The 27,010-nt window shown below is 44.3% G+C and overlaps 1 protein-coding gene across 1 annotated transcript; it reads left to right on the forward strand.

The window, feature by feature from the left end:
* Positions 1–9,598: 9,598 nt before the first annotated feature.
* LOC146179374 (uncharacterized) lies at positions 9,599–26,763 on the forward strand. Its single transcript, XM_084579000.1, has 3 exons — positions 9,599–10,428; positions 15,716–15,893; positions 24,233–26,763. Exons 1-3 carry the CDS (start codon positions 10,240–10,242, stop codon positions 24,919–24,921), a joined length of 1,056 nt encoding a protein of 351 aa, XP_084435126.1. The 5' UTR covers positions 9,599–10,239; the 3' UTR covers positions 24,922–26,763.
* Positions 26,764–27,010: the final 247 nt, after the last annotated feature.

A 27,010-nucleotide genomic window follows, 5' to 3' on the forward strand; every position in this document is an offset into this window, starting at 1 on the left:
CATATAGCTTAGTTTTCACTCCACAGTTACAATTAACTTCCTGGCATCATGAACAGCTCTGCTAAAGATCTTTTTCCAAGGTCTTGTCATTTTTACGTCACCGCAAAAAGCCATTTAGACAGCTCACAATTTCATGCCATAAATTTGAAATGCCTGCCTATTCTGAGAACCAATCAGAGGACCAATATGGTGCCGAACGGCAGCCATGCGTACTGAGAATAAGGCCCCAGGGCAACTACGTTTTCCGAATACCCCTGAAAAGCTCCAGCCAGCACCTGCCTATCAAAATAAACATCTTATCTCATATATCCAAGCATCGTTCGGCAACATCAGTTCTTTTCGATCTCCCTGGAATCGACTGCTGTGGTTCACATCCTCACTGATGTATTTTTGTTCGAACTTGCACCGGCAGCCGAACAGCCGTACAAAGAAAAAGACCAATCGAATCGTTGATTTCCATTCAGCCGTCCAATGAGATTCGGGACTGCGAAACAGAACGAAAACAATGGGGGGGCGCAAAAAAAGATGCGGCCCCCCATTATTTCCAAAGTTCGTGCGCAGCAACACTTTGTTCAGCCGGACGCTAGTCAAGGGCGCAGTTTCTCGGAACTTGTGTAAGAGCGACTTGCTTTAGGGAACGCATGTGCTCATTGTAAACGGTCACTGTTTTGCTCCTAAAGCAGAGCATTCATTCTCCACCTAAACTGCGTGCTTCTAAAGACGACATCCTGCAGCGCTCAATGCTTCCCAACTACCAGCTTCGCTGAAAGCAAATAAAAGCGCTGGACACGCACTCTGTGCGCTATTTAAGCTTCTTTCATGAACGGTCATTGCTACGGCTGTCACTAAATTCAACTTGCTGTCATTTTCGTGGACAATATTCGAGAGTCATGGCTCTGGCAGCGCGGGGCGCTGAACTCACCATACATGCACAAGTAACAAGATAGCCATTATTAAATTAAACAGCGCGAATAAGACACAGGAGAAAATAAAAGGAAGCCACAGTACAAGCGCTGACTCACAACTATGCCTCAGCCTTCACTCCAAGGCCCAGATAAAAACAAATATGACGAAAACGAAACAATCACGTGAAACAACCCCTGGGTTCACCTGCTGCGCCAAAAGTCACTCAAAAAAGACATATCTTTGCTCGAAAAAGCAAGAGAAGCCTTCCTAACACTGTTTAATTTAATAATAGATATTCACCAACTCGCCCAACGAAGTATCTTGGTAACAAGATGGCACTAGGCAGCGTTGAATGCACCACCTTATGGTCATGCTGCGCAGTTTTCATAAAGCTGTCATTATCAGATAAAATATAATTATAAGCGTAACCTAGCCACCAATAAAATTTGACTAACCTATTGTGACAAAGTCTGTGGCACAACATACCCGAGCTTAATTTACAAATCCTCTTCCTAACTCAATCGTTCTGGGAGCAACGAGGGACAATGTGATAGTACTTAGCCGCTCAAAGGCACTTTTCAAAAGCCTAAAATTCATCGCGGAAGGCGCGAAAGCGCTATGTAGTCTGCAAAAAACAATCAGCTTCTTACAATGAAACAGTGGTAAAATGTATCGCACAGTTCACAAAAACACAATGGTTTCATTTATTGTTCTTCAATACTGTCTCATTATAACGCTGGCGATTGTATATATTCACTTCTCTGCTTCATTTCCTTTTTCTCTCTGTAGCTATTCGTCAGCAACTTTGCTATAGCTTATTCATGGCGCTTAGTAAATTGAACTCTTCGTCATTTTTCCTGATGCCTCTCTCATATTCCTTGAGAAATCTAATTATATAAAACTTAGGTCTGATTGTTCAACGTAAGTATGTGATCACACGAAGAACAAAAAAAAAACGGTTGAGAAACTGTCCACAGTCTGCCTCGTGCCAGTGGGCTGATTTGCTGATTTCTCAATGCAAATAATATTTCGTCCCTTGGTGCTGGTAGCCATGGTCATCTTCGAATAGTTTGTAAAAGTATGAAACGTGATTCAGAAAGCTATGTAATTTTTTAAACACCGCGAAACGTGCAACGATGCGGGTAGGGAGATAACCATATTTTAACACATGTATGCAGAAGTGCTGAAATATATTCCTCGTTCTACAGAGCAATTGTGCAGGCAGCCAATCGAATGTTGACGGGTGTTCTGAACAAGGATTTGACAATGTATTCGTCATTTCGAAGGTCATTTATATTAGAAAGCGCGAACAAATGTGTGTTGTGAAGCGATAGATATTCCCCACAAGGCTCGCTACCAGTTGGGTGCTTTTCCGAATCGCTCAGGCTTCCTATATAATCAGACACGGGGCCCTATGAGCTACAGTTGCAAATACTTTTGTTTATACTATACAGCCTAAACAATATTGAGTTCAGTTATCTGTTCGCAAACATCACGGCAAACGAGCAAGTGCCAGGGACTGTAGCCGACGACGGTGCATACGATAGCCATGGCCGCATCCGGTTCCGGTGACGGCGAACCGTATAAACACATTCTTGGTCGTCTGCTAGTATGCACAGTTCGATCATCGTTTAAATTTAGGTCACCGTGTTGTCTTCTATGCAAACTTCTGAATCATTTCAACGACAGTGTTGAAAGAGAGGTTATAGCGTGCGGGGCAACATGTCGGACTTCATGAAAAGCTTGCACTATTCGCAGAAGCATCCACTGGATAGTGAGCCTTTTCATGACACCTGTAACTTCAAACGCTCATTGAACCACACACTTTAATAATAGACTGTTTTTAAAGTGACGCAGCATCCTTTGTTATACGTTTCTTCAAAGCACGCCGAAACGGTTAAAGACCGGCCACTTCAATCAGTGCTGTGTGAAAAAAAAAAAAAAAAAAAAAAAAAAAACGAAAAGTATTTCAATAAGTTTCGTTCACATCTGTTTCTTTGTGTCGAGCTCTCATCTAGTGCCACCATATGTTTCGCAATGTTTTAAATATACTCCGGCTGTGAAATGATGTTTAACACTTTCGCAATGGGTTTTGTTATGTTTATGGTTGCTTTGTACCAAGTGATGACGTCATAGACACATTTAATTATCATAACTGCTCATCTAAAACATTTGTTTCGATATATTCTTATAGGTGCTAAACCTATTTTTTATGCTCAGTCGCTCAGCCGGGCGACTGTAGCGACACCTCATCTTGATTGTCTCACATATCAGAGTTGGTCTATGAGTCCTCAACGATCAGGATAATATGCAAAAGATCAGATACACAGCCATTCTGGAAGGATATATTTTCAGGTGGAAGATAGCAAACAGCAGCCGTCCAAACTTGTATGGGCCTCAGCATTAAAGCAGCCTCCCCGGAGGCTAATACGACGTAACCCCAATGCATACCATTAGGAAAATGTTTCAATAAGGAAAAAAACCTATAGACTTTCAAAACACAGTTTGTTGTGGGCAGAATTTACTTCATTGTTTATTAGCAGAATTAGTCCACCGGAATTCATTCTTTTCGGTTAACATCTCCGCCTTCTGTCCTCCTTTTCTCCTCCTCCTCCTCTTCCTGCTGACGAATTTTGGGTGACACTTGTCCAAGCGGCTGCAAAGTACCCCGGTTTCTAGGTTGCAATAACGCGCTTAAAGGACTTTTTTACATATATTAAAGCCTCTTTTCTAGCTGTCCGCACCTAGCGTACAAAAATAGCATCGACAACTGCGTAGTTCTTCTGAGTGGCACAACCAAAGATAGTTTATCCTCTTCAGAGCACATTCTCCGAATAACCTGCACAATATTCTAACTGCCCAGCAGGTGAGGCGAGAGTTATCGGTGATGATTTTGGTTATGATCCAAAACCGCTTTTTCACAGCTTTCTGAGATGGGAACTTATCTGGAACATTTCTGTCTGGTTCTGACGTCACGCTTAAAGGAAGAGCACACCTGCAATAGAAGCAATTGCGGGTGGCATAAAATCTCATCGCTTCCATTAAAGCAACTGAAACGGATGTAGGCACTATCGAAAGGAAGAAACCATCAGCACAGCGCCTTCGCAAGGGGCGTGACATGCATCCCTGCAGTGGCACGACGCGTTGAGACAAGGCACATGTCTGGTGGACAAGCATCTCTTCCGAGACTGCCTTGCCTAGCGAAGATAGAAAATGGCTATCACTATAATCTGTAATGGAAATTGTGTTCAGCCTAAAAACCGACATCGCACCTTGGGAGGTTGGACCTCCACTGCATCAGAAGAGCGAGGAAGTATGCCTTATCGATGGTCTTGGTAGTCATTCTATGAGCGCCATGTTGATGTATATGCCTAATAATAGACACCAGTATTCACGAACCTAGCCTCAGTCGGGGAGATATCATGTTCCTTCCATGATTTCCGGCATCCCCTCGAATTCAGGTAGAACGAGTGTAGCTCTGAAAAGCCAGGCAGGGGACCACTCAAAATTTTGCAAACTCTCTCGGCGCCTAGGAGTTAGAAGCAAGCAATGATCAGAGAGGCAGTATATACGTTTTCACCTCGATTACAGCCCGTTCTTCTTTATACAAAAACCGTGATGCGCTTTAGTGTTTTTATGCAGACGACATAGCATCTTTTGAAACATAACAGCACTGGTACCTTCCATGATTCACGAATTTGGCACTACAAGTGAAGAGTATTCAATGCACCTGAAGCCCTAATTTGTACTCTATGGAGTTTATGCTGCAACTTCCGCATCCATTGCAATAGGCTATAAATCACGAGTTGGATGACGCAGAAATACATGGTGCAATAAGAGCGGCAGAAGAGCCTATTTAATGGTGAACCTGATTTACTGTAATGCTGAGGCCATCAGGAGCTGGTTAAATTTGTGCTGATTTGCCCACCTAAACTGCACCCTCAATTGACGACATTGCGGTCTACAAATTAAAGAGCACCCTAGGATTGTCAACGGTGGCGCATTATTTCAAGGTAAAGTTTCATACAAAGTTAAACATAGTCTCGATTTTAACTGATTGAGGCGGGTAACGAGAACAGCCTTCATCTGCCTTCACAAAGCCGTACTGGAGATACTGCTTTGAAAGGCTATCTCATGGTATCACTTTGAGGCCACAGTATTTCTGGAAAAAAAAGAGCGAAATCTTCACAGCCAAGCCTAGTGCTCTCAGTGAATATAGTGAATATATGCTTTCGGGACCACGAAAGCAGGGCATGGTGAGAGCCCTCAAAAAACGCTACAAAGATGGAAAAGGTACGAGTATAGCGTTAAAGAAGCCGCCAAGTGCGCTGACCAGGTGTTAGACATCTATTGGTTGGTTCATAAACTTTCAGTGCCAAAACGACAATAAAATTGATGCAGTACATGGAGAAAAGCCGATTTCTTATGTGACGTTGTATGGACGCAAGGTGAATATAACGAGAAGTTATGAATAAGCGTTTAGTGCTATTTCTGTGTGAGGATTCAATGGTTCATGTATTGCGTCGAGCATCTTGGTATGATGTGTGGTGTGTATTGAGTCGTGAGGCAGGGCAGTGCTTCGTTCGCATTATGGTTATAAGTTTTGTAAAAAAGAGATACGTGTCATCAGCCTGAGGGTGAGCGCTATTGTCGAGTCACGACGCTGTGATCTGAATACACAGCCGCGTTCGAGATCACGGTGAACGTCACGACGCGGGCTTGGCATATATAAAAATGTGACAATAAACGGAACCTTGAACGGTTACCTGCTGGTTGCTTCAAGTGTGCTAGCTTTGACACAGAGAACACGACGCCATTTTATTATGGCAGCATGTTCTTTCCCAAAACAACACGATGCCATGATAAAATACAAAGGAATATGAATATTCTTTTCTCTCTCACACACGCTGCAACGCACTGACCATATGCTCAAAAGTTCCCTGTTTGTTAAGCAAGCCTTCGACTGCTAAGCTAAAGTGTGGATTTTAAAATAAGGAATGCAACCGCTGACTTCACTTTATTGCATTAGCGTCAATAAGTTATGGGGCTGAAAGAGAAAGTAGGGCCCTGAACTCAGTGCCGACCCCACCCAGCTAACGCGGATCACCATTGTGGCCACAGACACAGCAAGGATAGGCCTCAGGCTGACTGTCTAGATCTATACCAATTCAACTGACCTCCTCAGCCGCGCACAGGCAATGTGAATGCACGCGCAGGCTGCTGCCACCTAGAGCAGTTGTGGCCTTCAGGCTGGATTATGTCTGGTGGCTTCGGCCTCCCGCTGCATATTCCCTACTATCAGCGCTCCTACCACGTAGCTCAGGATGAAGGGGAAACCGCCGTGTGGTGACGCTGGTGACTCTCTTCTGCAGCTTCTCCGAGAGGGGCCGGGAGTAAAACATCGTGGTAGGTCACGAGAGAAGATGCGGCAGGATTTTGCCACCTTGGCTGGGTAAGGAGAGTGGTCAATCGACACAAAACCCAAGGTAAGGCAGTCGGTTGATGGGCATATAAATTAAAGTCTCGGTCAAAGCCTTTCTAATTTGCCTTCTATATCTAGTTAACAGCGAATAGTGAGGCAACTTCCTCAGGAAAGCACAAACATTCCTCGTGGCCAGCAGATGACAACTGAACCGAATGACCCAGTAGAGAAACTTAACCAACTAGCCAGCTCCCCTACACCTTAGAAGGAGAAACAAGCTGTCTTGACACATAGGCTCCCATTGAGAACGACGCAGCACAAAGGTCGCGAAAGCTCTATGCAAAGCGTCCACATTGTTTCTCACACAAGGGAGCATTTACAATATATTTGTGTCCTCAAAAACGAAGATGTCGCAAACTTCTCTTTCTGCAAAAGTGGCGAGCTCCGTACACGGCTGTTTCTCACTTCACAGACAAAATCTGTTACTCCCAGTAAGGCTCACTATTGCGAACCTCATGTAGGGGAACTTTGGGGCATTGTGGGTTTAATAAGTAGTAGCTTGTGTCATCAGAATTACTGCGCGCCACACGTCAGGCTTGCTGCAAAAGGAGTTTGTACAGCTTTTTTTAGTGCAAAATTAATTCCGTTCCAAAGAACTTTGGTTTCACAGTAATAATTTCACACCCCTTTTGCATCAGAGTACAGATACTAATTTTGCGTTAATGTTTATATTTACATTTTTCAATTCCCGTGTGTTCCAGCAGTTGATGTTCTGACATAGCTTTCATTCCAACTTGTTATTATTTTCTGAAAATATTTCTGCCATTTTCCCTGCCAACCAACAGATAAACATGCGCAACCTACATAATTTCTCAATATTTTTAGGGTTCGTTTTTTCTTTAACACGCTTTATACCGGGGCATCACAGTACTCGTTCTCCATTGTGAGCGGAGTATCATGTTAGAATTAAGTCCTGAAAAAAGGCATAGCCCGCTATCCATCGTATTAGATACAGCAAAACAAAAAAGTAATTTCTCCTATAGACGTGTTAGAGGCCGCAAGGCTTAGTGGGTATAGGTACAGAGACATCCACTTCTAGCTATAACATGATCACTGCTTTCAAAGCAACTTTGCGTCCGACGCAGGCGCATATCGATGCAAAGCTATGCAAGCACAGAGGAAGCCGGATGTGCTGCTTCACATTGCCTGCCACTTAGGTCTATTGCGCGGCCGGGGGCTATGCAATGACGCTTTGAAAGCTGTGACCTTGTTATAGGTAGAAGTGGATGAGGCTGTACATGTCATTCGAAGTATTCTTTCAGTGAGTGCAGAATATCGTTCAGTGTCCTACATAATACCTTAATACAAGGCATAGTGGGGATAGGTACGTGGTATTCCAAATTACAAAAAACATTCGCTGTTGTCTGTGTCAATCGAAGGATTCTTTCACTGAGTGCGGAATATCGTTCAGCATTCTACATAATATATCAATACACGTTGTAAGACAATAGTTAATATAATGTTAATTCACCACGTGCACCGTGTTATATGAAGAAATATTACTCATCCTAGTTAGGGCTTAGAACCATTTTAATAAGTTATTCACATCTACTTAACATTGGGGATACATTGCACGGTAGCTGACTGATCGCGACATATCGGTGAAGTTTCCGCGCAGGAAGACCTTGGCTAACCCATGTAACACCTGCCTTCATATCCGTCCCCCAACGCATTTGGAATAATCTGCCTTGAACACAAGTCCAGCATCACGTTGACATAAGCATACTTCGGTAAGACTCTAAGCATATGAAAAGTTGAAGTTCTTCAAACAATATTGTTACGGGGATGTACTTAGTGTAACGGCACTGTATGTACTGTATGTACGGGGATGTACTTAGTGTAACAATATTTAGGGAACAACATCGCGAAGTATATACGAAACCAACCAACGACTGACAGAGTACGCCTATTGAACAGGCCTTCAAAGATGATCTGGTCGTCGCATTGGTATTCGCCACTTTTTACACCCACGTCTGGTAGAGACAGATCGCTTTTTCACGACGGCCGCACAAACAGGTGATGTGGTCGTGCTAGGTCGCACACATATATGTCATCTCGCAGCACATGGAGACATCATCAGCAGGAAAATACCAGGGCATTTCTTTTTTCCCTTTCCCCCGCCCCTACTCCTTATATGTACCTTATACTACGACTATTATTCCCAAAACAATTTAGGTGAAAGTTAGCGTTTATCCGTGTCTTGACTTGTTGTCTAACTCTTAGTCGCGCTTTGCTGAAATTTTCCCCTTGGGCCAGTATCAATCCGTTACGCACGTTTCCAAATTGGCACTGTTGATGTAACGTTAAGAAAAGAAGAAGAGAAAGTAATGTAGTAAGCCCGAGTTGAGTGCATAAGTTGCAAACAAAGGAAAGAAATGCACATGCGCAGAATATTAATGCTCACAGGTTACAAATAAAGGAAGGGCCTGGGGGGGTGTCGGAGTGGAGACAGTGAAACGCCAGTATGGGGTGACCCGGGATCCGATATACAGAGAAGATTAAAAATTTGCTAGAAAAAACTGGCCATAGCTGCCTTAAACTAACTATACCTGAAGGTTATTTAAGGTGATTGACATGTGCCACTTTCCGAAAACCACTCGGCTAAGATGGTGGCAGTGTTAAGGTTTATGATGCGCTTAAGGTCCCAAAACGATTCAGGTTGTGAATCGCGCCGTTGTGGAGGTATGGACCGTGGCAGGGTGTGTCTTCGTAATGAAACCTTTAAGGAAGTGAAAATGCAAGCCAATCAAATCTCAAAGGAAACCCTCATGAGAGCCTACGTGCACGTCCTATTCCTGCCTTCGAAGTGTAGTTGCATTGATGATAGGTAATGGTTATTAGGGTCACCACGAGCTTGGCATACTTTGACTGGATTCCCTCGCGCTCTTCAAATAACAATGGCCGCTGCCTCACTACCAAACAGGAACCACGGTGTAGGCGCTGCTATAAAAGTAAAACTTATCTATAGCCCCGTGTTGCGCAGTCACCTCGCGCAGTGATCGGTTGCCAGATCCTATGAAAAGAAGAAAAAGAAGGTTCATACAGTGCAGGGCACAATGCCTGGAACAATGCATTCGTCTGCCTTCTTGAATGTGCATGTTTTCTTGCGATGCTGCTGCTGCTGAGGCTGCCCGAACACAATGGAAACCTCCGAAGCTGACGCTGATATCGGAGCAACTGTGCGCAAGGAAACCCTTCGGGTTCCGGCGCTGGGGTAACGTGGCCAACAGCTGTGGCCGAAGGAAAGAGAAACGAATTTTTTTTTTTACATGCTACGCATTGCGCGCACAGCAAGGCGAATGGCAAGTGGAAACAGTTGCAGCTTCCGTAGCCTTCACTTCGACAGTCTGCAAGTAAATCGAGCGTGGATCTGGACGATCTGACGGAATGATGACCACAGCTGGACGATGACAATACTGTGCACAGCGGACGAGCCCACTTCGCAGTTCCTTTGTCCTCGAAGACCCTGCGCCCACTGTTTCAAGGGTGACGCCAGTCGGGAAAATAGTACACGAGGCAGAGGCGGATTACGAAGAGATCCCGACCGTCATCCTGCGGGAAAGAAGGGATGCGATCGGCCACTAAATAGCGGCGGAGGCTTTGCAGGGTCCACGTGTGTAATGTGTTTTTAGAAGCATCAACCTGTGCGACTCTGCAGAGCTTCAGGTACAGCACCGACAGGAAGGTTCCAAGGTGTCGCGAACACCGTCTGTTACTGACGTCACCGCTACAGAAATAGCCAAGCTGAACGACTGCGAATAAGCTGAAACACAAGCCTTGCTTCACGGCCAGCGTAATTGCATGGACGTCTTCGAACGCGTAACTTATGAAAGTCTGATTGTCGTGGCGCCATGTTGCCTAGACTGTTCCTAGTGATACTTGTTTCCGTGGTGTTGGCGAAGGAGCTGGAGATGGATGCTGAGAAGTACAAGGATCCTGAGAATGATTTTTTCCCTAAGTGGTTGATTGAGACAAACAAGAAGCCCGATGGCCTCGACACCCTTATCATAGCCTCCCGGAGGCCACGCGTCACAGGAAAAGTGAGTATGCGCAGGTGTCCTTGCTCCGCATGCACGTCTGCGGCCTTGGGTTGAGCAAATGCGTAGTGTCAGGTTTGTCTGCTGATCGACGTGTTTAACTCACCCTGTGATTTTTAACCAAATGTAAGAAATATATTTTCTAGGTTAAGATTAAGTTACTACTGTTTATTTGATGCGTTTTTTGGGCTAGCATATGCGAATACATTCTGGGAGAAGGTCTAGAAGTCATTAAATAACACGATGATGGCAGACACGCCAAATTAGTAATCATGCAAGTGCGCTATTTAAATGTTGAAATTCTCTAAGAACGTAAAATACATTCAGCCCATAAATATCCCACGGTGTGCAAAGCGTAAGCAGATAATGCGGAAGAATGTAAACACAACTTGATGCTGATCTACAGCTGACAACTATCAAACTTTCGCGTCTAGAGTCGTTTTAGAGAATCTTAGGTCATAATGCCATCAGGTCCACCAACATTAGAAAATATTCTAGAGATCTCTTCCTCCATGTCAATAAAATCGCTAGTTCATAAAAGTACTTTTCTCGTTTTATTAAGATCATCTGTAAAAATCAGCATTTTCCTGCTCTTCGACTCAACACCTTTTTAGCACGCCTTCTTACTTGGTGGAAGGTCTGCTTCAGCATGTGACCACTGCCGCTCAGTCGCAATGAATTTATTTTTGTTCGTTTTACTCCCTCGGAAATTACAATGAAATGAATGCTTTCGTTCGTGCTAGTGTTATTTCGAGGCTCGTGGTTGTTTGTAACTATTCTTCTACAAAGGTACAGGTGTGACGACAAACTTAAATATTTACTTGCACTCTCGCACACCTTCATAAACCCCACAGCTAAAACTTGAGAAAACTATGTTATCCAGATCGAATAATCTCGCATCTGCGGCTATTACAATAAAGAATGTTGACGAAAGTAAAAATCCAATTGCTGTGATCACTATTAATGAAGTTTGACAACATGTTTCACAGCTTTCTTTAATCGCAAACCAAAGAGATTATAGACGTCTTCGCATCATAACTTTATCCATAAAATTTTCTCTTCTATACCAACCTGTGCAGAACTAGTTCACCGCGATAGCGTTAATGCTCTTCTTAAGCTTGAAACCCAGCGTCATCGTTGTAGTAGTAGTTGGCGGTACGAAGGAAATGTCCCGAGCATACCGTTGGCAGGTGACACGGCGGGGCACTGGTTGTTTGGCAGGTGCGTGTAACGTCACGGGACTACAATGTATGCCAATGTTGGCAGGTTCTTTATAAGGGCCGCGAGATGGCAATCGAACCTGCGACCATTTGATCCCAAGTCCGACACGCTGCCCCTGGGCTGCACAGACACGTTGTTACTTTCACATGGCGCCATGTATCATACAACTGTATGCTATATAAAATGTGTGAGATAATAGGGGAACAACTTAAGAGATTTGTGCATACGCGAGCAGCAAAATATATGTTGAAGGGTGGGTGTAGAGGAGCAAAGATCCGCAAAGTTAGCTGCAGACCAGAGCCACTAACCATGTCACGTCATGCATTTGAAGGCGAAGGTTAAGTACCTCCTGTGTTTTTCGTCGGGTTGATCCAATGGTACTGTTTCTTCAGCAGTCGTTCATTGAGAAATTGAAAAGCTTGTGAAGTGCATACGATGTTGCACTCTGAAGTTCTGCCCGTGTTGAAGTGTAAGAGTCAACAATTTACCAGCTTATTTAAGAAACAGCACAAAGGACGGGACACAGAGACACAATAAAGTACAAACACAAGGCGCTGACTATCAACTAGCAAAGTTGATAGTCAGCGCCTTGTGTTTGTGCTTTCTTGTGTCTCTAAGTCCCGTCCTTTGCGCTGTTCTTTAAATATGCAAAACCAACTAGCCCGCCAACACGCTCTTATTAATTTACCAGCATTTGGCTCGGTAGGTGAAATCTTATTGAGTAACTGGTGATCCCTGGGCCACATTAAGTGCATACTCGCGTTCCCAACCTTGGGTAGAGTCTTGTTCCAGTCCAGTGACCTCTTCTACACCGAACAGAACTGACGCGACTTGTGAACCTCTGTGTAAATACTGTGTTATATTATTTTCCTTTAATATACATTCATCGCTTTCAAACAACTGTAACGTGCGACTCGTAGACGCATCGAGGAAAGAACGGCATTGGTGAATTCCGAAATGTCGGCTGGTTGTTAGTTTGATTAGTTACTCGTTGCACATTTATGTAAGGCAGATTGTAGCAGTGACGGATGGGGCTTACCTAGGTGCGGAAATTATAATACAGATTAAGTGGTATTCACAGGAAAGATTGGGTCGAGGATTAACTGGGCCTATGACCTGTAACCAATGTGAGGCGCAGACACCTGTGAAAGGTTAGGAACTTCTGGAGAGAGAGCAGAGGGATGAGATTCTCGACAACACAAAAAAAAACATCTTGAGATCGTGACATTAATATTTTTCTTAACATCACTTTTTATCACTAATTTCTCTATTATTATTTCCTTATCAGTAACCTTATTATCACCTATTTCCTATTTAATTTCAGTATCATTCATTTGCGTATCACTAACTTCCCAGCCGCAGCGGCCACTTTTCGATGCATGCGAAAAGAAACGCGTCCGTATGCTGTGCGATGTCAGTGGGCGTTAAATTCCCCAGACAGACAAAATTACCGAAGCCTTCCAGTACGTCGCGTATCATAGATTGAGTCACTTTGGGATGTTAAACCCCATAAACCAAAAAAAAAAACTTATTTTATGGCCTATTTTCTATGTAATTTTCTTATCACTAAGTCCCTATCACTCATTTTCTTGTCGCTAGTGATCTCGTCACTACACAAGTTCTCATTTTTGTTTCCGGACCAATTTTGCCCTCATTTCTTGGCCTCTGTTTTTGGCCACAAAACATAGCTTAGTAAGGCTTTCACCTTGTAAAAGAGCACAGTACTAGGAAGCTCAATCAGCAGTCCAAAACAAAGCCACAGTCTGCTGAGGTTGAAGACCGAGGCTCCCCTCAACCCTTGTTCATTTTGGTTTGGGTTATTGTTAAATGACAGAAATAATACGATGACAAATCTCCTAAGTGAGCCTAAGGCCCTTGAGCCTGTCTTTAAGCATTGTTGAGGTCAGGTGGCGAGGGAGCAGGCACCTTCTTCACGGTCGTGCCGCGCATCTAGCGACTCCCGCAAAAATAAATTAAACATGCTGCACTGTCAGCTGCGTAAGCGGACACAAAGACTGCTGCAGCAAAGTATACAGCACTCGGCTATATTTGTTTTTTTACTCTCATTCTACAGTGCACAGTACAAATGGAAATGACAATTTACAACAATAAAAATGAACACAAAGCACAATTTGTGCAAGAATAGAAAATAATAGAGGTAAAATTAATATGTTTACAATGTTCTTACAAAAATATAAAAGAATTGATCAAAAATAACATGACGTGGTGCACCAGAACAGCCTCATCAGTTAAGAAAAAAAAGCACAGTAGTTGGTTATTAGCTTTGTGATTACATTTTCAAACTGAATGGGATCATTAATGCTAGTTTATAACGCGAGTAAGGAATTTCATCTTTGCACTCTGCGAGAGATCCTTCGCTGCCAAGATGTATTGAGGTGCGCACATTTACTGTGGCTTCTATGGTTCCAAAAACAACGAAAACAAAAGCACTTCCCTATGTTTCATACCTCCTGACATTCCCGGACTTGATTTCAATAATAAGTGCTGCGTGGCGGAGTTCCGTCATGTTTGATTAAGAGCCACCAGGCACGCGCACGTTTTGGAGTCAGGATGAAATGAACTATCGCAGCACTAGGATTTCTTGGAACAGTTGCAATATTCTATGCCTCCTCGATACACTTGCAAATTAACTTACACAAGTTCCCAGGCACACTTAACACCGCAACTATTGAAGCCGCGTCCTTGTGCAAAGTTTTATGCAGTAACGTGGGGAATCATAATAGGAGGTTGGTATAGCACCTGGAGAGCCACAAGACCCTACTGGTTCAGTGACGGCTGTCCTGAAAGAGTATATGGCGTGAAGACGTCTACAAACCATCGCATATTAGCCGCTATATTTCATTACGCCGCACATTCTGAGCTACATTTCAGTGTAGATAGGACTCAGAGCTGTTATTGTTTCGTTCAGCAAGTACTAAAGTCTTCCTGTCGTCACTGCGCAAGAAGAGCATGTCATGAAGGTGTTACGTGCCAGAGTTGGGTTCTTAAAGTCGGATCGCTCAAAACGGAAAGAGTTTTTATGCCGCAATGTACCAAGACTGACCTCGAGGAATATATAGCGCGTTAAGGGTTAGGTATAACAAAGTTCAAACGTCATTCAACTGCACCTTACTAGTAACTACTTTTTAACATTACCGTATATGCTTACAATGATTTCACTGCCATTGCGGGTGAGCGCTAGACAGTCTCTTCTTTCTCAAGTGCATTATATAGTTTTATAACAGATGACAATGCATTTCGCATTATTCTAACGCATTGCATATACAATGTTTGCTTGTTTGTTTTCATGTTTTACTCATTTTTCTATTTCAGCTTTGCATCGAGCAGATAATAATGGAGTATTCTGTGTGCGTTTCACGCTCTTTTCAACACCTGTGTTTCTTCGAATGGCGGCCAAATATTATTTCTGTACAACACCTGCTCTCGGATAAGACCTAGTGCTCAGGCTGGTAGCATTTAAAAACAGCAATCATTAGCACACTGGAAATTAGCTTAGTATTTCTTCCTTATAGATGTGTCAGCGAGCCACAGTACGAACGCAGAATTAGAACTTTAAAAACTAGGAACTTTAAAATGCAAGAGGAGGAAGCTGGGGCCACAGCGCCACACAGAACAAAAATATGCGCTATCAATGCGTGTAATACAAATATTCAAATAACAATCGCACAACGAATAAACAAAATGTGCCTAGAAGGGACGAGTAGCGCTAGGTAGCCGGGGTGAAATTATGACTCACATTCTAAGAACGTGGTTGGAAAGGTAAGTTCTCTTTGTACTGTACATACATTGGTTTTCATCCCTCTAGAAAAGAAGGGGGGGGGGTGCGAAATGATTTCCTTGAAGAAAGTTTCTCACTTTAAGATAATGTAATATTAGTATTGTTTTTAATACGTATTCCTTGCGCACAGAGACGTCACAGTGGGCTTCGAAAAATGTTGGCCACAGCAATACAGCTTAGACTGCTCAGTTACTCTGGTAGCTCAGCGATTTCGCCAAACCAGGCTAAAGTAGACACGTAACGTTGCTGTTCTGCTTTTTTCTCCCGAAGGTGAGAGGCGGTACTCTCTGCCTCAACACAGACGAGTGTGGACGCGGCAAATGCTGCTTGCGTCGATACAGGAGCCCCAGACGTCGATGCCGCCGGTTTCAGCGGGCAGGCGAGCGCTGCACAGAGGAACAGATGATGGGTGGATACTACTACGGCTTCTGCCCCTGCAACAGGCACTGTAAGCCTAGATACCGAGTGGCATTTTTGTTTAGCGAAGCCGCATGCATTTAGTGAAGCCTCCTCTAAGCCACTGCTGCAGCTTTACGTCCCTGAATGGCTTCTGCTACTACGCCTCTAATTCGTAGTCACTAGAGTGCGCAAGCGTTCCATGAAGCTTTCTTTTGAGAGTGGTTAGATAGCCATGGATGATGGTTCTTAAGAATGTTGGTCCTTCTTACGGTGCCACAGTAAGCTCCTGGTGGTTCCACACGTTCTATTGATATCGGTATGCAATATTATTTATGATACACGTTTTAACTAAGGACGAGTACACACTCCATGATTTTTCCCCAAATCTCTCCCATAACGTAGCCCGATTGTGGGTATTTTGTCTACGCCGGTCCATTTGACCAAATGAGACTGGGGCTCATAACAAGATGGCGGATCCAACGCATACCTAAAAGGCGCAGCGGCGGCCGCTGATGTCAATGTTCGCCACATGCTATGGTGCACGTCCATAGCAGCTAGCGGACATCATTGTGTTGGAACAATGGCATTCAGTACAAGAATTCTAAACAAACTATGGCTCATGTCTTCTAGTTAGGAAGACACGCTTGGGCGGGTGACAGCAAGAAACAAGAGCCGCAACCTGCTTGGGTTGGGCTTATAGCCTCCTAAATTGCCTTTGCAAACAAATATCCAATGCCGTATAGTGAATTTTGTAATAAAAAGTTTTATCAATGCTCAAGTAATAATAAACGTCCTTCTGAATCCAAAATGAAAGTTATTAAGTGCAGCTTGCGCTTATGCCAAAAAAGGTGGCAAGTCGGAGAGACAGAGGTGAAAAGTAAATTTCCCGAAAGAAAAAGCGCTTTAAGAGAGCAATTGCGAATTACGGTCGACCGACCATCAGGCTAAGATGTAAACCCCTACGGTTTCCACAGAACCCTCGCAGTTGAAGGAAAGGTAGCCCTAGTCCCAAATTCGAACCCGGCACCATCGCCTGTCGACAGCAGTCCTTCCAGCTGAGCTATCCATGAAGGCTAGCAGATGCCGGTTTAAAGACAAATTGACCAACATCGTGAAACGGGAACTGTGTTTAACTTGTTCTATTCGGGTAACTTTTTATTCTATTTGGAGTTGTCGATCAATATGCGACCTCACCCTGTCATTTGCTTCCCTTCCTGGTAGGCTCAGTTGGTTCAACGACTGCCCTGGACAGGTGGTGGTCTTGGGTTCAAACCACGAACCAAGCCCATTTCTTCTCCAGCTGTGAAACTTCTGTGAGACCAGAAGAGCTCACCCTTGCAGCCGTATATATATGGCGGCGCTTTGCAGAATCTTGATGTGTAATTTCGTCCTTATTACAAATTTCCACCATCCTGTGGGGCTTCTAAAACACCTTGAAGGAAAAAATACAAACGATTCATGAGATTTATGCGGCAGAATGTGCTTTAGGGTTAGAGTTCTCGGACGGGGCAGCCGCAGCTGCTGACGAGTTCATACTGTTCGAGTGGGAGATGCGGTCGAGTCCGTCAATCACTCTGTGACACAGCATCCGCCATCCCGCTCTTCCTATCCCATCCAGCAATCGCGCTGCAACACGCCATACCCCTTCTTCACTGCCTCTCGCCCATCACGCGTCGTCTTCAGCCTCTCTTCTTTCTCATTTGCCCACCGCACTCCTCTCCTCTGAAAGCTTAGAGGGTTTTTTCAAGTGTGCACTTCGCCACCTTCCAGTCAACGCTTCACACAGACGATGACGCTATCGCCGTCACCGGAGATGTTCCCCCTTCTTAGCTTTCCTAATGCTATACCTCATTTTAAATTCACCTGCGCTCTTCGTGCGAGAGGGGCACAACATGAATGAGGAGCAGAGCCAGTGAGCTGTACATCTGTGACCTACTCTGTAGTTATGGCTTCTTTTTCTGTTCACTGTGCGTTCTGAAGCTATATTTAGGATATTACGAATATGTATGTACCCGCATTCAATCGGGCTTGACGTACAAGTTATTTTACGTGGTTTACGCATGCGCGACAGTAGTTCTAAATATAACTGCGGTTCGTAACTAACACAACTGATTTTACTGTGCAGGACAGCGCATTCTACTGCACACTAAAGAAACTTCTATTATTTGGAGGGCAGCCTATCATCCTCGGCACATGTGCAACTATGGTCCATATTGTAAAGAACTGCGTATTCTGCGGTACAGAATTACGAATACTGAAGAAAAATTTCCATGCATAGCCCCGCCTCAAACCGTGCACCTCGGGCACAACTGCTATAGCTGAGCAGCGTGCCTTATATTACTGTGCACAACTCCAAAAACTGCTACTATTGTGCAGAGCAGCCCATCCTACTAGGCACTTCAGAAGGAGCTGATATTATTGTGCCAGATACCACATGCAGTTGTGCACAACTGGAACATCTCCTATTACTGTGACGAGCGGTGCAACTTCTGTTTACAACTGAAACAACTGCTACTATTGGCCAGAATATAGCATATCAATGTGCACAGCTCGAATAACTGCGACAATTGGGGAGAATTACACAGCACGAGGAGCTGATAATATTATGCCAGACATCGCATGTAGTTGTGCACAACTGGAACATCTGCTATATAGCAGATGTTCCAGTAGTGCACAACTGCACAGTAATATTACTGCGCAGGGCGATGCAACCTCCTGTTTACACCTTGAACAACTGGCACTATTGGGCAGAATCAATATAGCATATTGTTGTGCACAACTCGAATAACTGCAACAATTGAAGAGAACCGCACATCGCGCTATTCACAGCAGGAGGGCCTCATATTATTGTAGCAGACACCATGTGCAGTTGTGCATAGCTGGAACATGTGCTATTACTGCGCATGGCGGTGAAACCTCCTGTTTACAACTTGAAGAACTACTACTATTGGCCAGAATATAACACATAACAGTGCACAACTCCAATAACTGTGACAATTGAGGAAAACAGACCGTCCTACTGTGCACCGCAGGAGGAGCTGATGTTATTGTATCAGACACAGCATGTAGTTGTGCATAACTGGAACATATGCTGTTATTGGGCAGGGCGGTGCAACCTCCTGTTTACAGCTTTAACTGCTGCTATAGGCCAGAATATGATATATTACTGAGCACAACTTGAATAACTGCGACAATTGAGGAGAGCCGCACACCCTACTATGCACAGCAGGAGGAGCTGATATTATTGTGCGAGACAGCACACCCAGTTGCGAACAACTGGAACATCTGCTAATACTGCGCAGAGCGGCACAACCTGCTGTGCTCAACTTAAGCAACTGCTGCTATTGAACAGTACAGTGCATCCTACAGTGCACAACATGAGCAGTTTATATTATCGTGCATGACAACGCATCGTTTTGGGCGCGAACGTGGCTGCAACAGTGCACTCTGCGCTGAAGTTTTTCGTTCCCTTCCTTTTGTCCAGCTAGTGTGAACTCCCTTGAACTTTTCAGCGCCGCTTTCCGTCATGCTACAATAAGGTTGATCCTGAACACTAATGTTTTATCAATAAATTCATCGTCAAGGAAGAAAGAAATTGAACGACGCGAGGCTCACAGCTCCATTCTTACGGGAAAGCAAGAGAAATACGTTTATCTCACTGTACTTTGCTTGACAGTATCTTTGACGTAAGAAATGAAATTTCAGAATTCTTTTTTGGATAGTCAAGTGCTCGGGGACGAAATCGACAACTAGCTTTCAATTACCAACTGTTTTCTTGCACTTCAATAACGTACGCACAGTGCGTGTTGATGATACACGGCCTTAAAGTGACACAAAACCTAAGTTGTGTTGCACCGAAAGCATGGATGCCGAAATACATTCGCCAACGAGAACTTTCTGTAAACCCGCAGTGCGACCTTCGCATTGTTTTTACTGCTTTGCACCGATGGTTTTCTATGGAGCTAGGCGTTATGAATTCAATATATTTGACAGCTTCGATTCACAAAGGACTTCATCTTCCAGGTATATATTTATTTATTTTTATTTTCGGTGCTCTATTTCGACTTCTTTAACTTTTCTCCATGCTCATGCATTTGTACTCCTATTGCCACGTTATTATCCACTACTTGTGTCGACAAAAAAGATTAGCCTCTTTTAAATCTCATTGATGACGCAGTCGTCCACGCAAGCAAAATGAATGTATACCTGCTCACAATAATAAAGACGCCTGAATTAGCGTAATTCAGGTCTCTCAACGGTAGGGTCCCGCAACTCCTTCCTTCTCTTCTTTTTTTACCTGTCAGCACTTTGTCGGGTGATTTCAGGTCGATATTTTCCTTTATGCAGCCTAAAAAGTACCGCGCACCGTGGGGAACCGTTAAATGATTACAGTGCAGTTGATTGAATTTTGTCATCATTTCCGTGCCCTAAATTTCTATGCCGCCTCCTTGCTGTGTTCACCACTGTTTTCACGGCTGTTTAGGCTCAAAACCATTCCACAATGCAATCTAAAAAGGACCCACTCTCAGGGAATATGGCAGTAATATATTTTCTTGTTGAGAATTGTAAATTAAAAAATTGTACAGGAAAAAATTCCGCGGCGGGGATTTGAACCGTTATATTTGGTGTTCAGAAACGTAGCACTAATCCATCACGCCAGGTAAACTTTTTTTCAGCGGGGTATTTATTACACGCGTTTAACTGCCGAAAAGAGGTATATACATTAATTACAAAGTATTCAGCTTGTAGCCTAACAAGTTAAATTAAGATATACACCACACAACTAAAAGACGTCTTAACAAAATTACACTTAAACGGTGGCAAAGAAGGACAACACATCGATAATATAAGCTAGTCTGGTTGGTAGTAAGTGCCTTATTATGTGTTGGTGCACCATCTGGCCGAAATGAGTACTGAGGAAATGAGTGCCGAAATGAGTACTGAAATGAGTACTCTATAGTCCAGGGAGCAAAAAAGGGCTCATGGTCATGTTGGGCGGCCAATAGGTAAAGCAGACTGTGCGAATTCAAAATAAAGTTTTCTTGAGTATTCTTTGTAGAACGTCCCAAAAGATTATCGTGTCTTTGCAGGCAATAAAACAGTGTTCGATGGTTTCAGTTGTATCACATAGTCGACAATTAACAGAAATAAAAATATTTTTGTGAAGCCACATTTTAACAGGTAGAACTTCGGCATGATGTTTAAACAAAAACTGTTACTATTATCATTGTACTGATACGCCATACAAACAATGGTAATTAGGATATTTAATTATGCTCTTTTTAATAACGTTTCTTATTGCCTAAAGGCATAAAAGGGAGTTAAGAAAGGGGGGAAAAAAAGGGGGGGGGGGGTTGTCAAACAAATGAGGCAAGGTTAGCCGATCAAATGAAGTCAAGGAGTGAGTAGTGATGAGGCCCGTGCGTCCAGCTTGTATAGAGGATGGATTGTTTAGCGGAAGAAATGCTGCTATTAGTCTCGATAAAATTTCTCCTATCAGTCGCTAGGTAAAGCTGGCAACGCTGCTCCAAGGAGCATACCGTTGAGAGAATGGAATGATGTCCTTAACTGTGCTGATATCCACTAACATTGGTTGGCGTTTTGCATGCCGTCCTTACCTACAAGGCTGCAAACGTATTTGTGTGCCCAATACATACAACTGATGCAAGAATCGTCCTCTTTGCTACCTCCCTTCATCTTCTTCAAGCTCATAAATACTGATGAACGTTTTTTGCGATGCTGCCGCCACGTGCCATCTGGCGGTCAAATTAAAACAGAAATTTATGACCCTCACATTTTGTAGATTTCCTATGGCTGCATGAACTAGAAAATAAAAATTAAAAGATAAATTTTTGACGCCCCTTGCATTCCGCTGATTTCTTACAGCTGTATGAACAAGCCTGGGCAAGCGCAGAGACTAATTTACGTCAGAGCAATTTACTACAAGATTACTCATCCGCCCCACACTACATCATTAACATAAATTATAAACCTACATGAAATGTTTAAACAGTAGCATTAACAACTAAATTACCCTTTTGCCTCGCCGCGGCGGAGCAGTGATCAGAGCGCTCAACGGCGGTGCCCAAGGAAATTTCATCGAACGCCGGCCTCGGCGGCAGCTCCTCCGTGCAGGGGAAAAGCGAGGCTCCCGTGTGCTGTACGGTGTCAGTGCGCCTTAAAGAATTCCAGATAGTCGAAACTTCTGGAGATCTTCACTATGGTTTTCTCATAGCCTGAGTCATTTTGGCACGTTAGACCCATGTAGATATATGTGTTTATTGATAGGAAAGGCAGAGAGATTGGCACAAACCAAACCTAAATTATTCTTTCCAACGATTAAGTATATATCCATAACAATTATTTTTAAGACTATCAGATAGTCAGTGACGCGTTGTTTTTTGCCGGCGTTCAACAGATAACTGTAGTGTAACGTGGTCATGAACGCTGCGCTTGAAGATTGTTGGATATTGTCAAAATTTATGATGAAACAATTGCGGAAGGTCGTGTAGGCATAACGATGAAAAAGAAAACTATGGAGCTTTACAGCTACATAGCGCTAAATGTCGAGGAGTTCCTGCAACGGATATAGGTATACGCATGCCGTCAGGTCCGTCATTTGGTTCGGGACTAGCCAGGCAAGCCACAGGGGCCCAATCCCTATGTTATAATCTAGAGCAGTTTTCTTCCTAGTGCCCCGTTGCCTTGTAACTATAGGAACTGCGATGTGCTAAACGCAGCATGCAGCAGGTTGTGCGTATCCATTCACATTAAAATGCAGACGATCAAAAACATGCTGCGACACGGATTTGAGATCTGCACGCATTTAAGAGCTCTCCGCCAGCTTTTAGTTGGATTTTCGTTTCTCGTGCAGGAGGAGGAGGAAGAAGTATCTGTGTTTCCGTCGAACTTCAGAAATTAGGAAAAAAACTGTAACGTTACTCAATGCAAACAGAGGAAAGGCTAGCTATACTGCGTGTTAGCTTTTTATTATTCCTTACATTTTGGCGCGAATTTTGATGTCAACACTCAGTTCATGCGGCTATGTGTTTACGACTGCAGGCGGGACTGGACGCCACTAGCCGACAATCACTATTCTTTTTCAGTCATAACGGCTACCAATCACTGTGAACCTCGTTCTTATGGTCTTTATTCCTCTCCATTATTACTATTTCTAAAGAAAGGAAAGTATATTTGACCCCTCACTGTCCCGATAGATTTGTGACGGAATTGACCATGCAGCTACTGCTAACAGACCGAACTTGTGAAGTGGCGTAATTGCGTACGGTTGCATTACGTCGGAAGCGGGCGAACAATAATTTTCTGGTCAACCCCGGAAAAGAAAAGTTACAAAGTCAGAAAGCTGATGTTTACTTTTTACTGTCATACATATGTCCTCATGTCCTTTTTTACCTATTGCAAAAGCAATATGCCAAAGCAATAAATCACTTCATATCGCACGACTGCGCAGCTAATACGCAAGCTTCGGACTTACTTAACGGCAGATAATCATTTCGGGTCTTGCACACTCGTACGGCAGGTTTTAAAGAAAACGACTCCTTATGTTCCAGTTGAAGGAAAAATCTTAGTGTTTGGTCGGAGCCTTGCACTTCTTTTCTTCTTTTTAGAGCGCAGCACTTTGGCGCCCGTTCCTGGGTTTCGCGTCATCGTCGGCGTCGGCGTTGGCGTCGACCGCGTCGGCCTCGTAACCAGCTCCGCCCCCTTTTTATCCCCCCAGTTTGAGCCGGCGCTTTGGCAACCCGAGCCTCGCAGGAAGGGGAGGGGGGGTGGAGGCGGGCCGCCGGAGGCAGCGCTAGCAGCGACTGACTGATGCCGCTGCTGCGGCTAGCGAGTCAAGACAACGTGACTGCGTAGAACAGCGTCGCCGCCATGCAGAAAGAAGGGGAGGGGGTCCTCCCCTCTTCCTGCGGGGCGGCGAGGGCGCACTCCGGTTGCCGAAACGCCGGCTCGCTATCAGCGGATCACGGTGCATCCCGTTCTCACTAGATTCACTCGCTAGCGGCGTCAGCGGCATCAGTCAGTCGCTGCTATCTGTTCGTCGCGTAACGTTCCTGTGGGCCCACGCGCTGCTTCCCGCAACCTTCCGATAACTCAATTGCTTTCTTCATTTCTTCTACCACGAAGCTTCTTTCATGACAGCCAAGAACTACTGGTGGAGTGTTTCTTGACGAAATACGTGTGAAAAATTAAAAAAGTTGCCTGTAATTGTACATACGTTACTTGCTCGAGAAGCTGTGCGCAAATTTTGCATTAGAAAGTAACGTAATCGTGGGCAATTTTTTTCTAGTGGCCATCCATTTTCTTGCGCATGCAATTTAATTTTTTGCGTCATTATGTCATGAATATGCCCTCTTCTCTTTCTTGCAGCCGTCTGCGCGTACGTCAACGGTACACAGATATGTGTCAAAATTAAAAACAAGCCATCACCGAAGCCGGTGCCTCTGCCAACAGGTGCTCCGCAAAGCAACGAAACGCAGAGCGAAGCTAAGGAAAGCCAGGAGAGCGATGAAGTCCAAACGACCTCTAGGACGCCGCCCAAGAGACGTTTTAATCTTACCAGTGGTCATTCCCCCGATATTCCTGATTTTTTCAAGCACAGAATGCGGTCCACTCCTCTGCCAGTTCCTGTCCCGGGAAAGCCTCCATCTACGCCATCTGTAGGAGTGGGTCCAGCACCGCCATTGCCTACAGTGCCAAATCTTGGCGCAGGAACGCAAATTCCAGGTGGAACACCGATACCTGCTCTGCCACCGGGCCTTGTGCTAATACCCGCTCAAGAGCAGGAAGGACTTCCAGGGTCAGGGGCTATACCACCGCTACCTCCACCTCCTCCTGGCAGCAGTGAAACAGTGCTACCGGGTATAGAAGGGCCACCACTACCGCCTCCTCCGCTGCGGGATGGCGAAAAGACTCAGGAACCCTTGCGTAGAATTTCGCGATCTGCGCCTCCATCGGCCGACGCTTTCCTTCAACAACAGTTACCAATCCCGGGCGCTGAAAATGTGCCTCCTTTCAATTTCGTCGCTTTCGATGAAAATCAACAGCGAATCCTTTAGGTCATCTAATCGCAATAACACGTGTTGCTAGCGTAGATAAGACGTGGCAATATCTAAAAGACTAATGTACATTGCTTTTATAGCTCCAATATTGCATTCCTATTCCAGTGTAGCATTATTTGTTACAAGTTTACAAGCGTATCGGCGACACAAAAGCTTATCTATGGTAGAAAAATTTGGCGTCGGCTTTTCATTTCAATTGCTTAAAGCGGAACACGCAAACACAGGCCAAAGCGAGGAATGAGCAACACAGGCTTTGTGTTCCTCGTTTTGTCCTGCTTCCTTTAAGTAATGGTAAACCGACTGACTCGCTACAACACCCTCGTGAACTTGATTTCAATCACTGAAATATGCACTATACGATATGATGACCAAAGGTATTCAGCAATCAATGAAAGATATTTCAAAGAAGCAAAAAAAAAATCTGATAAAACGGCCACATTTCCTATGCTATAAATAGTACTCCATAAAAGATGCAGGTAAATGGCTATTTACTTTACGGGTTTCTTGTCTGCTTTCATCAGCAGCAAAGGGCTTTGAAATCAAAGAATTGAAGGCCGTATAGCCGGGATGGTACAGTCAGCGTCAATAAACGTGATCACTTTGATGCCAGCCACAGGAGATTATTTTTTCTTATGTAGTAACTAGCTTTTGTTCTCCGGTAAACTGGCGGTAAAAGATACAGGAATGAAGGGGCCACCTAAATTTTTTGGTATTCTTCGAATAAGAAGAAAGGTAAATTACTTTACCGCTGTGCATTTACCTCACAATAGCCTCCTCAATATTGATTCCGACTTTACATGACAAAACAAATGTGCAATTTGGTCGTCTAGACGAGATGTGAGCACAAAATGTATTGCATCAAACGCTTAGCTCATTCCAAGGTGTCTCATAACTAGCGTTAACCGCAATCGAGTCTTGAGGGGCCTTCGTGACTAGCCGTTTTCTTAGGGACTGCAAAAACCCGTGCGATTTTAGTCGTCCGCATGCCCTGCATGAGGAGGTAGCTACGTTCAAAGTTGGAACTTAGGCGTTGGCCGGACACTGCCTCCCAGATGACCGCGGTATGTCGATGTCAATGCTGTACACATTGACGAAAGGCCAACGCTGATTGCGCGAGTCGCTAGCAGTGTTTGCTTAAATCACATTGCGTTTAACCGCTCCTTTTTAAGCATGAACTGCTTTTATAAAAGCTCCCTTCGACGCGATCTTGAAGAGACGTCGAAATAAAGCCCAGAGCCAACATCCGGGCACCAAATACCCTTCATCCTGGCAGTGATTTCTCCTCAACCGGGCGCCCAGACCTGGACATCCGGGCACCGAACAAGATTTCACAAGACGAGTTCACTCTCTCAGGCTTCCGCGCGCTCCCCAAGGATGGCGTCATGATACCACATACTCGCGCATAAAACGCCGCCCGACGCCGGCAGTCGAAGCGGCGGCAGCGCGAAGAGCGTTAGGGCATTGGAATCGAGTCTGTCAATGTGTTGCATCCTCACCTCATGGCGTTTTTTTCTTTAGCAAACCGTTGTACAGTGACTCGGAAAGCACTCGAACGCGCTGCTTTTCCCACGTTCTTCTTAGGCCAGCGTATTTTCGTGGCCTCGTAGGTATCTGCATCATTATGCATATAATAGTTATTGTTTTTATGCGAGAACAATTGAGCATGCTCTGATGTTGGAAGAAAAGCTCGTGATGTGCTGTGCTGTACACTAGACCCATTTCAAAATTGTAGCTAGTACCATATGCAACCAATGTGCTATACCCGTAACCCCTCTATGCTTACATATACCTGCTCTCAATTACGGGTAAGGCAGTTTGCTTTTGTTTTGTTTTTTTAGTGCTGACAATCCCATAAGGCTCACTTCGCTGTTTTAAACGCCGTGGCATTCTCCACCCTTCAAAGATGCTGACAAACATTCACGGGGTTGCATTGTACGATACCACTGCACAATAAATAACCCTGATCACTCAATATTTATCCGCAGCCGTCAATCACGATACCTCGTCCTTTCTAGATCATTTTGCTCAATTGAATTATTATCGTTCGTATCACACAAAAAAAAAAAAATTCTGGAGTTCACCGAAA

The sequence above is a fragment of the Amblyomma maculatum genome, chromosome 9 (genome assembly GCF_055883805.1).
Source record: "Amblyomma maculatum isolate TAMU_Amacu chromosome 9, ASM5588380v1, whole genome shotgun sequence".
Lineage (NCBI taxonomy): Eukaryota > Metazoa > Arthropoda > Arachnida > Ixodida > Ixodidae > Amblyomma > Amblyomma maculatum.